General features: G+C 45.2%; 1 protein-coding gene across 1 annotated transcript in view; it reads left to right on the forward strand.

Moving 5' to 3' along the window:
* The window catches only part of COL3A1 (collagen type III alpha 1 chain), an 89,469-nt gene that overhangs the window by 20,014 nt on the left and 57,344 nt on the right, over nucleotides 1–12,111 (forward strand). Inside the window, exons 2-7 of the mRNA XM_066577087.1 lie at nucleotides 1,880–2,085; nucleotides 3,595–3,660; nucleotides 4,781–4,897; nucleotides 6,043–6,117; nucleotides 6,939–6,992; nucleotides 8,982–9,035. Of these exons, the coding sequence (XP_066433184.1) occupies nucleotides 1,880–2,085; nucleotides 3,595–3,660; nucleotides 4,781–4,897; nucleotides 6,043–6,117; nucleotides 6,939–6,992; nucleotides 8,982–9,035 (572 nt within the window). The remainder of the gene's footprint in view (nucleotides 1–1,879; nucleotides 2,086–3,594; nucleotides 3,661–4,780; nucleotides 4,898–6,042; nucleotides 6,118–6,938; nucleotides 6,993–8,981; nucleotides 9,036–12,111) is intronic.

Here is a 12,111-nt window from a genome sequence, read left to right on the forward strand (position 1 = left end):
AATTTGTGTTGCCCATAGCAACCAATCACAGCGCAGCTTTTACTTTATCTCAGCAGCATAACAAATAGCAACCAATCACAGCGCAGTTTTCAATTAGTGTACAGAACGGCGCTGACAGCAGATCGCAGTTACATTCCTTTCACGATTTCAACTTTTTTTACGTTTCAATATACAACACAACACAGATTAGATAAAGAAATACAAATTCCATGTGGACGAAGTCGCCAGTAACGGGCTAGTGTATATATATATATATATATATATATATATATATATATATATGTGTGTGCAGTAAAAACGTTATGTATTTTATTATCGGAACTCCATTGGGTCCCTCTGATTTCACTGTCTGCTCCAAATTGGTTATTGTGAAGGGCAGGCACGCAAATAGAGCCAAGGACACAGAGCTGTATGGAGGCGATATACTTCTGTTCTTTATCAGGAAGTAACATAACTTTTTACAGACAAAGCATGGCATCACAAAAGAGGAGTGTACAGAAGGGTAATCGTATTTACATCTGATTGGTTACCTTACATACACAAAATGATGTAGCATTAGAGATACATACTCTTAAAGTCATAAGAACTCAGGAAAGGTTCTAGTTTCTAATGAATAACATATGTTAATGCCTTAAGGTGTGTGTTACTACTAAAACAAGAAAGGAGGAGAAAGGAAACTCTCACAGTGCTCATTAACATAAAAATGCAAAGGTGGGTGTGAGTGAGCTTCTTTTATCAGTGGTGGTAGCCCAAACCAGCCTTCTTAGGAGAACCATGCATAAGAGAGAGAGTACATGAATCTAATACATACTAGTGTATGATATTGAACAAGTTAACCATTTACATGCTGCTACTTACTAAGAAGATATATATATATATATATATATATATATATATATATATATATATAAAGATATATACAATAGAACACATAAAACCTTACTATAACGATTTCAAGGCTTGAAATAAGCATACACTTGTGTGCATGAGCCCTTAGAAATATGAGGAGCGATAAGCTGCACCCCAGTACAGGTCTAACTGACCGGCAAACATACTGAGCTGCAACAGAATGGTGGCCGAGACTCCAAAGCATTCAGTTGTGCCGGTGATGCTGCCACATCATGAGACACAATGTCTACAACCTGCATTGGCCAATAGCCAAGGACATGTTGTATGGGTGCTGCTGCTTAGCTGTAACTTTCTGTGAGCCCAACGGTGAGGCAAACCAAAGCCCTGTGTTATTTACAATGGTTGTTATAAGAGGCGTAACCACTTCAGGACCACCGAGCGCAAATAAACGTCCCATAGTCGTGAAGGAGCCACTCCATTCCCAGTGGGTATCAGCTGTTTTTGACAGCCACCGGTAACTTCCACTATCAGAACTAACTCTTTAGATGCCGCGGTTAAAGATGACCACACACCTAAACAGTCAGGAGAAAGGTGGCCCCCTTCCCGCACCCCACCAGCACCCTCCACAGCAGGGCAGTCTAGACCTTGCTGAAGTTTTTGTGATGGCTTTAAAAAGGAAACCATTTCAAAACCCATATAGATTGGGTATCACTGTAGTTGTACTGACCGCAGCACTAAGTCCTTATGTTATTTCTACTGCACTGTGAACGCTGTAAAAACTAAACCCGCCTGAAATGGAGCAATCAGTTCTTCTTCATTTCTCCCAACTTCAAACTTTATAAAGATTTTTCTGTTAATTATACGATATAATGGTACCAATAAAAGATACAACTCGTACAATGGAGAAATGAAAACGTTACGACTCTTGGAAGGCTCTTGAAAATCTTTGGTAGGGTGGTTAGAAAATGTCACTTAGAAAGGTTACCTTCGGCAAGCACTCATCATATCTCCTTTACCGTTTCTTTCCCAGATGTGGTAGACCTGGGAGCATGCACCCATTTTGGACAAGTTTATGCCGATAGGGACGTCTGGAAACCCGAACCATGCCAAATCTGTGTTTGTGACACTGGATCTGTGCTGTGTGATGACATTCTCTGTGATGAGGCCGAGCTCGAATGTGAAAACCCAGAGATTCCATTTGGAGAATGTTGTCCAATCTGTCCGACCCCACCAAGTGTACGTATACATTAGAAATGAAGGCCAATGTTGAAGAAGTTGTATTTCTATGGATATATATATATATATATATGTGCTCAATGTCTCCTCATAAGAATCAACATATTAAAATACAGCACAAAGAAAATGAGTTGTCCTAGCCAATTCAACTCACCACATGGGTGACTATTTGCCGGGTAGAGTAAGTAGACCCCACTATATAGCGCACCTCATGAAGGAGACAACAGAACCGAGGATGACCCTACCATGAGGTAACCTTAGCCTGTTGCCTCAGGCGGCAGTCTGCAGGGTCTCAGAGGGGCGGCGCTAGGGTGACCACCCAGTCAGTAGGTCACAGGCCCAGCCAATGACGGTACTTACTTTTAAAGAATAATTGTCAGTTGGCTGGGCAGTAACTCAATACAATCATTTAATTTACTCCATCTGTACCTTCATCTGATACACTGCTGCTGTAATCAGTCTGTGACCCCTGAGTGCTGCCCCTGGCATCTGTGTTACTACATGCAGATGCTGTCCTGTACGCAGTGCAGATACCGAGTGGAGGGGTCAGGAGTCACAGACTGATTACAGCAGCAATGGCCGCTAGACCAAAACTACAAATGGACTGAGATAAATGCTTGTATTGGGTTACTGTCCTGCTGGAAGTCCTCTAAGCAGGATACTATTACTACAGGGGCTACTATGGGGGTCATTTTTACTACTGGGGCCACTAATGGAGCCATAGTTACTACTGGGGATACTGTGGGGTTACTATTATTACTGGAGCCACTATGGGGGTTACTATTACTACTGCAACCACTAAAGGAGTCACTATTATTACTGGGACTACTGTGGGGGTCACTATTACTATTGGGGCCATTAATGGGGTCATTATGACTACTGAGGCCATTATAGGGGTTACTATTAATACACAGACCACTAAAGGGGACACTATTACTACTGGGGCCACTATGGGTGGGTGGTATTACTACATAGGGCCAGTATGGGGGTCACTATTACAACTGGGGCCAGTAATGAGGGAGGCTATTATTGCTGGGGCCACTATGGGGGACATTATTACTACTGGGGCCACTATGGGGGACATTATTACTACTGGGGCCACTATGGGGGGTCACTATTACTACTGTGGCCACTAATGAGGGAAGCTGTTACTACATAGGACCACAATGGGGATCACTATTATTACTGGAGCCATTATGGGGGACATTATTACTACTGGGGCCACTATTACTACTGGAGCTGCTAAAAGGGATACTATTACGACTGGGACCAGTAATGGGGGTGCAATTACTACTGCGGCCACCATAGGGACAGTATTATTCTATTACTACTTGGGCCACTATGGGAGTCACTATTACGTTTATTTTGCGGGCAGAGGGGGACACCATTTCACGCATTGTAAATCCCCCCAATTAGTCTGATTGGCTACATAAAAACATTAAAATAACTTATCACTAATTTTATAAACTCTGAAATGTCCATCTAAATGCAGATTGTATTTCTCCGCAGCCGACCCCCGGTAATGGCGGGGCCTCAGCAGGAACAAAGGGGGATCGTGGACAAAAAGGTGATAACGTAAGTATATATCACACACAGTGTGGCGCTTGTGCTGCTGTTTATTCATCAATGTTACAGTGGGGGGGGGGGGGGATCATCAAGTGTTGTTTGCATACAAAAGTCACAACATTTGGCCGAAAAATCTGCTTCAGCTAAAATTTCACAAATTTATGACCGTATGCCAGGCCACGACACTTTCTTAAAAAGGTCTAAAGTAAGGTAGAAATTTTTTTGCATGATCACAAAAAGTAATAAATATTAAAAGTAAAAAAAAAAACTTTTCCCGTATTTAGAATAAAAAAAATCTAAAGAAAACAGTAAATTGCCGAGTCTGTAACAATCTGATCTGTTAGAATGATGCATTATTTACACTGCATCTGAAGACACACAATACCAAGGATGTGCCTTGTAGGTTGCCCCATCTTCAAGAAAAACAATCAAAAAGTCAAAGATTTGCCCCGGAACGGTACCAATGCAAACAGCAGGTCGTCCTGCAAGAAACGAGGCGCACAGCTGCAGGGGGGACAATAGAGAGGAGCGAGCGAACTCGCTAAGGCAAATTACTCGAGCGAGTAGTGCCTTATGCGAGTACCTGCCCGCTCGTCTCTAAAGATTCGGGTGCCAGCGGGGGGAAAGCGGGGAGGAACGGGGGGAGATCTCTCTCTCTCCACCCCCCTCCCCGCACCACCATGCTCACTGCCACAAAGCGGGGAGGACAAAATTAAAAATAAATAAATAAAGACCAAGTACTCAAGGGGTTAAAAACAGCAAAAAAAAAAATGCTATAGAAAGCTGCCTTACATGCTTTACTCTGTGATTTTAGATACTTTTGGCCACTTTTTCTGACTCACCCCGAAATGGACGGGGCTTTGTGAAAAGGGTGTGTGGTCTAAATTGCACCAAAAATGTGATGCAACGTCAAATCATGGTTGTATGAACTCAGACTGTCTTAAAAGTCAACAAATTTAGCATCTGCTGTGATGAATCTGGCACATTTTAGGACAGCCTGTCCTACTTTTAGACAGTGTTAGTAAGTGCGCCTCATTATATGGAGTCCAGAGCACACAAGCGAGCCACCGGGGATAGTCCCATTGATATAGGCTTTAGATGTGTGAAGTCTCTTCTGCTTTATCCCTAGGGTACTCCTGGCATTCCTGGCCGAAATGGTGAGAACGGTCCTCCTGGTCCACCTGGTCCTCCTGGCCTGCCCGGCGTCTGTGAGGGTTGTGGAGGCGGCTCAACAAGTGGTGGAACAGTAAGTAGATTAGTTATTACTGAATAGGCCCTACCGCCTTAGCCTCCATGTCTGTCTGATCTGATGGGAAGATTAGCACTGCATGTAGTACTGCTCGGAAAGAAACACCACAACTGAATCCGATGAACCCAACCATCCTGTTCACGTCAGCAGCACCGACCAATCAGAGGGCAGATATAGTGCACTGGCAGTCTCAACCTATCAATGCACCTGTGGGGATTAAGGAGTCTGAAGATGGCAATGGCCATTTTGGACAGCTGGCAAAAGGACCCAGAAATGGCAGATGGGAGAGATGGGAGAGATGGCAGAGAAGAACTGTTGGTAATATACCCTCCTCCCACACCGGTCGCTCCAAAACATTTCAGACCACTTCTGCTCATCTAATATTGCCCGTGTGTCTCAACAATCCTGGAACAAACTTTCATTAAATATTTTTTTGATTTATCGCTGAAAATCAAGGCTGAAGCGCATCCCCTCTGCAATCCACTGCTTGTTGTAGAGCATTTAGCTTCTGTAGTACAGGGACATTATGATGTTCCTTAGCTGTGGAGGAGGGGCTGGCTTCAGAGGCTTCTCCCTGCACTCACACAGCCTTCATACCTGCAGACAGTGTGTGCACAATCTCTGCTATCCCTATGCTGTAGGCACTATATCTGTCCCCAGGTTTCCGCGAGCAAAGCAGCAGAATTCTTATTGGACTGATCTTAATCAGCTGCTTTACTAGGTCCTGTGTGTTTTATGGTCATAGCATTATATAGAGATCACCGTATGGCCGGGCTCAGATGGCCGTTATTCGCTGCGTGCCACCCGCGAGAAACACCCACTCAGCAAGTACGCAATTATATTGTGTATTTGCTGCGTGCCGCCAATTACCATGCGCTATCTTGGCATGTATGCACGCATTATACACGCCAAGATAGAACATGCTGCAATTTTTATTGCATGCACATTTCACGCAATTCGTGTGAGCTGCAACATGGCAGCTTGTGGGAGATTGGTACAGCCTATTGTGCACGCAAAACCCGCGCCCATATTATGCCGTGACCACGCGCCCGCGTGAGCCCATAGGATGTTTATCCCCAAAATACTGCGTTCTCCAGATATTGATTCTCATTCTAATAATGAAATTGCTCTTGTTTTCGCAGGGCTACCAACCCCAATACGACTCCAAATCTGGCGTTGATTACAAATCCTCCTCCCAATATCAAGGTGGACAACTGGTACTTACTGAAACTTATCTTATAGTAGATATTAATGGGTTGGTTTCATCTTATCTATAAATGTGGACATTATAGCAGATCCCACTTGGTGGGACTTGACCCATCTAGGTCCCACATGGTCAGCCAAGTAAAATGCTATATCAGAATACAGATATTAATACCCACTCTGAATTTTGAACTTGAAGTGGTTGTTTGGTCGTAAAGTATTGATGGTTTATCCTCGGGATAGATCATCAATAGTAGATCGGCGGAGGTCTGTCTCAAGGGAACCTCATCAATTAGCTGTTCACTCGCCCAGTGCACTAAGTTGATTTCTGCAGGAAGCAGACAGCTCCGTTCCCACTGCAGTGGCCAGGCCTGGTATTACATTGAAATTAATTATCACTTGGCCTGCAATACGAAGCCTGGCCACTACACTTTGAACGGCGCTGTCTGTTTCTTGCAGAAATAGGCGTAGTATACAAATACACTGACCCAGTGAACAGCAGATCCATGGGAGTCCTTGGTTACAGAACACCACTGATCATATGTTTTAGACTGACACAGAGCAGCTTTCTGTGTCTCCAGGTAGAATAACACTGTTCTCCTCTCCGTGCTTTAAATATCCATTCACTGGACTAATTATCCTGCAGGTGATAGTCTCCTTGTTAGTCCACATAGGTCAGAAACCTAGGGGAAATATAGCTCTCCTCTGTAACCTCTCCTACCTGCTTGCCGCACCTTTAAAGATAAGCGGCTGTACACTTCTCTGTAGCACCACGCTGAGCAGCGCGAGGTCCATGTCAGCTGTGCAGAATGTAATGTTCTCTCTTGTCTTACAGGGCGCACCAGGACCCCCTGGACCCTCAGGGCCCCCCGGACCAGCTGGCCATACCGTAAGTATAGTCACATATGTATACTCCTATTCTAAGTACATTATAATCCCAGCATATTAATAAACCGGCTTTAGAAGTGGAGACGCTGTTAGTTACATTGTAGATGAGGAGTAACGGATGGTATAGAGCATGGTCAATCATGGAATTGCCGAAATACCCAAGTGGGTGCCGCTCAGCTACTTCCATCAGCCACATTGAAATGAATGGAGCTCTGACTGCTCATGCTCGGCCAGACCTTCCTTCATCCTGATGTCACTGCGGCAGGGGTGGGTGGGGGGGGAGCGACCCCATAGTGACAGGAGAACGAGACACGGGAGGTCCGTTCTCGGAATGTGTGAGGGTCTCAGCGATGAGTAGGTTATGCCCTGTCCTGCGGATAGAGGATAACTCACCATCGTGGTACAACCCATTTTAGGAAGCCATATATTGTTCATGGGGCTCACGCGTTTTCTGCCACAAGGTTTTAACTATTTTTGCTCATTAAAAAAATAGTTGTATTAAAAGTAGTCATTGTAAGCAGAGAGTGGACCCAGCAGGTAGACACGGGGGGTTCTACCGGGGCTCTGGTGCCTAGGAGGGGGAAGGCGCTGATGGACTTTTCACCAGTGCCAAGGGGCTTTAAAGGGGAGCTCCATGACTTAAAAAAAATATCCCCAGGCTTAAAATGGTGTACAATAAAGAAAAACTGCATAGTCGCCTACTGCAGGGGCCCTCGGCCAGTGCTGGAGCCCCTCTACGGCTTGCAATCTGAAAGAAACCGGTGGACAGTTATGTGGCATTCATTGTGCATGTGACCGCTGAACCAATCACAGGCTTCAGCACTGATTCAGCCATTGAAGCCTGTGAGTGGCTGAGCAGTCAGGTGCCCAATGTACAGCATATGACCAACTGCTGGCAACTTCTGGGTTCAGTGCAGCGGGCACTAGGGCTCCAGAGCTGGAAGGGAAGATGCTGGAATACAATAGTATGCTTTTTTTCTACACCTTTTTAAGCTTGTACATTTTTTTAAAGTCCCAGAAAACCGCCTCAGTTAGACGGAACGCCGGCCGGTCACATACATGTGGCTTTGATATTTAGTCTCTCTGAGTGGCTGCTGGTGGGAGACAAAGGAGGGCTTTATTGAATCATTTGACCAGATTTATAGCATAAAAAAGTCACAAATGCTGGCACACGCCATCTTTGCACTAAAATTTGAGACCTTTTACTTATCTCGAAGTGAAGAGAAAAGTGGGCGGGGTTAGATGGAGGGGGCAGGGCCACCGTTGTGCCAGCAAATATTTAATAATGTTCCAGAAATTGGTGTAGATTATAGCCTAAATCTATTTCTACTCATAGCAGGATTTGATTTAAATTTTTGACACAAAGGCATTGTCTTATGTTCCGTCTCCCTTATGTTTCAGTCTCCCATAGTCTCCCTTATGTTTCAGTCTCCCATAGTCTCCCTTATGTTCCGTCTCCCATAGTCTCCCTTATGTTCCGTCTCCCTTATACTTCGGTCTCCCATAGTCTCCCTTATGCTTCGGTCTCCCATAGTCTCCCTTATGCTTCGGTCTCCCATAGTCTCCCTTATGCTTCGGTCTCCCATAGTCTCCCTTATGCTTCGGTCTCCCATAGTCTCTCTTATGTTTCGGTCTCCCATAGTCTCCCTTATGTTTCGGTCTCCCATAGTCTCCCTTATGCTTCGGTCTCCCATAGTCTCCCTTATGCTTCGGTCTCCCATAGTCTCTCTTATATTTCAGTCTCCCATAGTCTCCCTTATGTTTCGGTCTCCCATAGTCCCTCTTATCTTTTGGTACACCCCTGGACTCATGGCTCCCAATTGTATGGAGAGAACCTGTAACAATGTCTCCTGTATTTGTAACCACTTTGATATTTGTTGCTCTGACCAGAGACTATCACTGACAATTGCCGCTGTTATCTCGCTGGAATCATCTTGCTTTTGTCAGTCCTAATACTAAACACTCTTATTTTATCTTTTTTTTCAAACAGGGACCTCCCGGTTACCAAGGACCCTCCGGTGACGCTGGACCACAAGGTTCTCCTGTAAGTAAATGCTGTTAGACAGCTGCTCAGATATCGGCAGACGCCTCGCAGACACTGACTGTTGGTGAGAGACGCGACCGTCCACAGAAGCGCCAGCGCTCCATCCAGACATTTACGATATGTTACCATCTTAGTCTCCTCTGAGGCTTCTTTCACATCTGTATCCAAGGTTCCGTTCGCGGCTTCCGGCGCACCCAAGATGGAATAGTGTCGCCTGCTATGCCATATCCTCTGGGATACCAGCAGCTGGACGGACGCGTCGTATCAAGACTCCTGCTTGCTGTAATTCACCGTGAACATTTAGGGCTTATTCACACGGTTGCGCATTGCGTGGGATGTAGATCCCACCCTTTTCAATGGGTTCATTCAAGCTATCACTTTTGTGCGTATTTCACATGTGCAAAAAAAAAAGCAACATGCTCTATTTTTCTGCGCAGTTGTGCCGCCAATGCACCATCGGAGCCTATGGGGGTGCGCAAATGTGCATGCGGTCCCTGCACAATGGTGCAATGAACTGATCAATTTCACAGCGGGAAAATAAATGACACCGGGGACTGATTAGGTTGCACAGCCTTCTCAATCATAACGCGGTTGTGTCCTGCACCGATTTGAACGGTCCCCAGCAGTGCAGAAAATACAGTTAACAGCGCCGATGCGCGCGCAATAGTGCGAACTTCACAGTGCAAAAAGCTGCAGTATCGCAAGCATATCTGTGCCGGCGTTCTCGGGCTTCCTTCACAAGAATGTTTTTATTGCCAGTATTTTGGAGCTTGCGCTCCTTAGGGCAAATACACGCGGCCGTATGTGCAGCCATGCTCAGCGCTACCGAGTGTTGTTGTGCATGAAGGGTTTTTTCTTCTCAGGCTCTTTAAAGTCTGCGCTAATGTGTGTGAGTTTGAAAAAAACAGCAGGTAGATTGGTCCTGCGCCATCTTTCCCGCACGTGCTATTAACGGGGGCGAATACCGCTAATGAAAACGAAACCTTTGAAATCAATAGTTTCGTTTCGTCCCGTGATTTGATCATGATTTTCACGGACGCATAACAGGACTAAACCCGCCCATCTGATTAAGTCCTAACAGGAACATTTCAATGTCACTAGTGGAACCTTTAGGCACGGCAGGGAAGTTACCATCAGGGAATGGCGCCACAATTCTGACACACTTTTGTTTCCTTCTCCAGCCTAAAATGCAACAAATTTATTAACCCTTGCCAATCCAGTTTCTATCCTGGTTTTCCTAGGGGGGCTTACTCTTTTTTTCTGCCATTATACAATGGCGCTATCTGCTGGCTAAAGCCAGTACTGCATGAGGTGACACGTTGGATAGGCTCCGACAGCAGAGAGACTGGCAATATACAGTAAGAGAACCCCGACGGACGTCTTCCAACATCAGAGCTGTACAGCCTTAAATCATAATATCTTCAGAGGTCAGGCAGTGGATTGGGAAGGGTTAAATCTCACACGATCTTCATACATTTGTTGCATCTTTAAATATGTCTAGGGACATGCTACCAGCTATGTTTCCATTTGATTCCATTTCACTATCACGTTTAACCCCCTTTCCGTATATATTTTTTCGCCCTGGGTGGGAAGGCGTTCCTGCGAATGGGCTTACACATGTCCTATGGTGTCATCGGCTTATAAACTGAACCCATGCCATCCGCAGCAGGAGCCAGCTGTGACTGACAGCCAGATTCCAACTGCAACAGCTGGGATCAGTGAGAACACCGAAGCCCACTGTTAACCCCTTACATTCGCAATCAATGTTGATCACGGCATGTAAAAGGTTCACAGAGGGAGGCATCATCCGTCCCCCACCATGTAATCACAGAGAGCCAGTGATCGGTCATGGCAACCGGACGCCAGACAATGTACAGAATATACTGTACATATACAAGCAGTACAGAAATACTACAGTGTATAATCAGAGCAATCATAGCGTCACAGGTTCATGTCCCCTACATGAACAAAACAACATCTCCTCTCGTTAAAAAACAAAATTAAAATTAAAAAAACATGTTTGTAATGACTTGTTAATAAATTGAGCGCGGTTTACCCTTCATGACAAATAAAGCAAGAAGATCAGAGCAGAAATGCTTTTTTTGTTCATTTCCCCTCCCCCCCCCCCCAAAAGTGCAATAAAAGTGACCAAAGAAGCTGTATGTACCCCAAAATGATACGAATAAAAACTACAGCTCACCACGCAAAAACCAGACAGCCCCCACAGAGCGCCGGCCATGGAAAATAGAAAAGTTATTGGGGTTTGAATGCGGCGACGCAAAAAATATACATTTTCTAAAAAAGGGGGGTTTATTGTGCACAATTAAAGGCTTATTCAAACGACCGTATATCGGCTGGGTTTTCACGCCCGGCCGATGTATGTTGTCCCTTACTGCAGGGGGAGGAGGATGAAAGAACGGAGCAGTGATCTGAGCTCTTGCCCCCTCTCCGCCCCTCGGCACTATTTGCAATTGGAGGGGTGGGACGGGGCTGAGTCCTGGAACATAGCTCCGCCCCTGCCCCTTCCCATTTCAAATAGTGACAAGGGGCAGAGAGGGGGCAGGAGCTCAGTTCCTGCTCCTGGCTCTTCCATCCTCCTCCCCCTGCAGAGAGGGACGCCGTATATTGACCGGGCATGAAAACCCGTCTGAAGCTGCCCTAACACAGTAAAAAACAAAACTAAAGAACAAAGTCACAATCGAGGTGTTTTTCCTCCCTACTGTTTGAAAAAAATTAACCCAAGTTATACAATACATTATATGGACCCAAAAATGGCACCAATAATAACTAAAGCTCGCCATGCATAAAACAACCCCCATACGGCCGAGTCGGCGGAAAAATAAAAAAGTTATTGCTTTTGAAAAGTGGAGGTAAAAATCCTCAAAAAATTGTTACGTCCTTAGGTCTAAAATGTGATGTGATCATGGTAAAACTAGCCTAAAATGTAAACTTGCATGCTGTAATATTGTGTATTGCCACTAGATGGCGCCAAAAGATTACAAATGCAGCTGAATGCACATCTAATTCTTGCTAAGCGCTTGTCTCCGCAGGGTGTGAGGCGCTCAGGCTGCATCAT

The sequence above is a fragment of the Eleutherodactylus coqui genome, chromosome 8 (genome assembly GCF_035609145.1).
Source record: "Eleutherodactylus coqui strain aEleCoq1 chromosome 8, aEleCoq1.hap1, whole genome shotgun sequence".
Classification (NCBI taxonomy): Eukaryota; Metazoa; Chordata; class Amphibia; order Anura; family Eleutherodactylidae; genus Eleutherodactylus; species Eleutherodactylus coqui.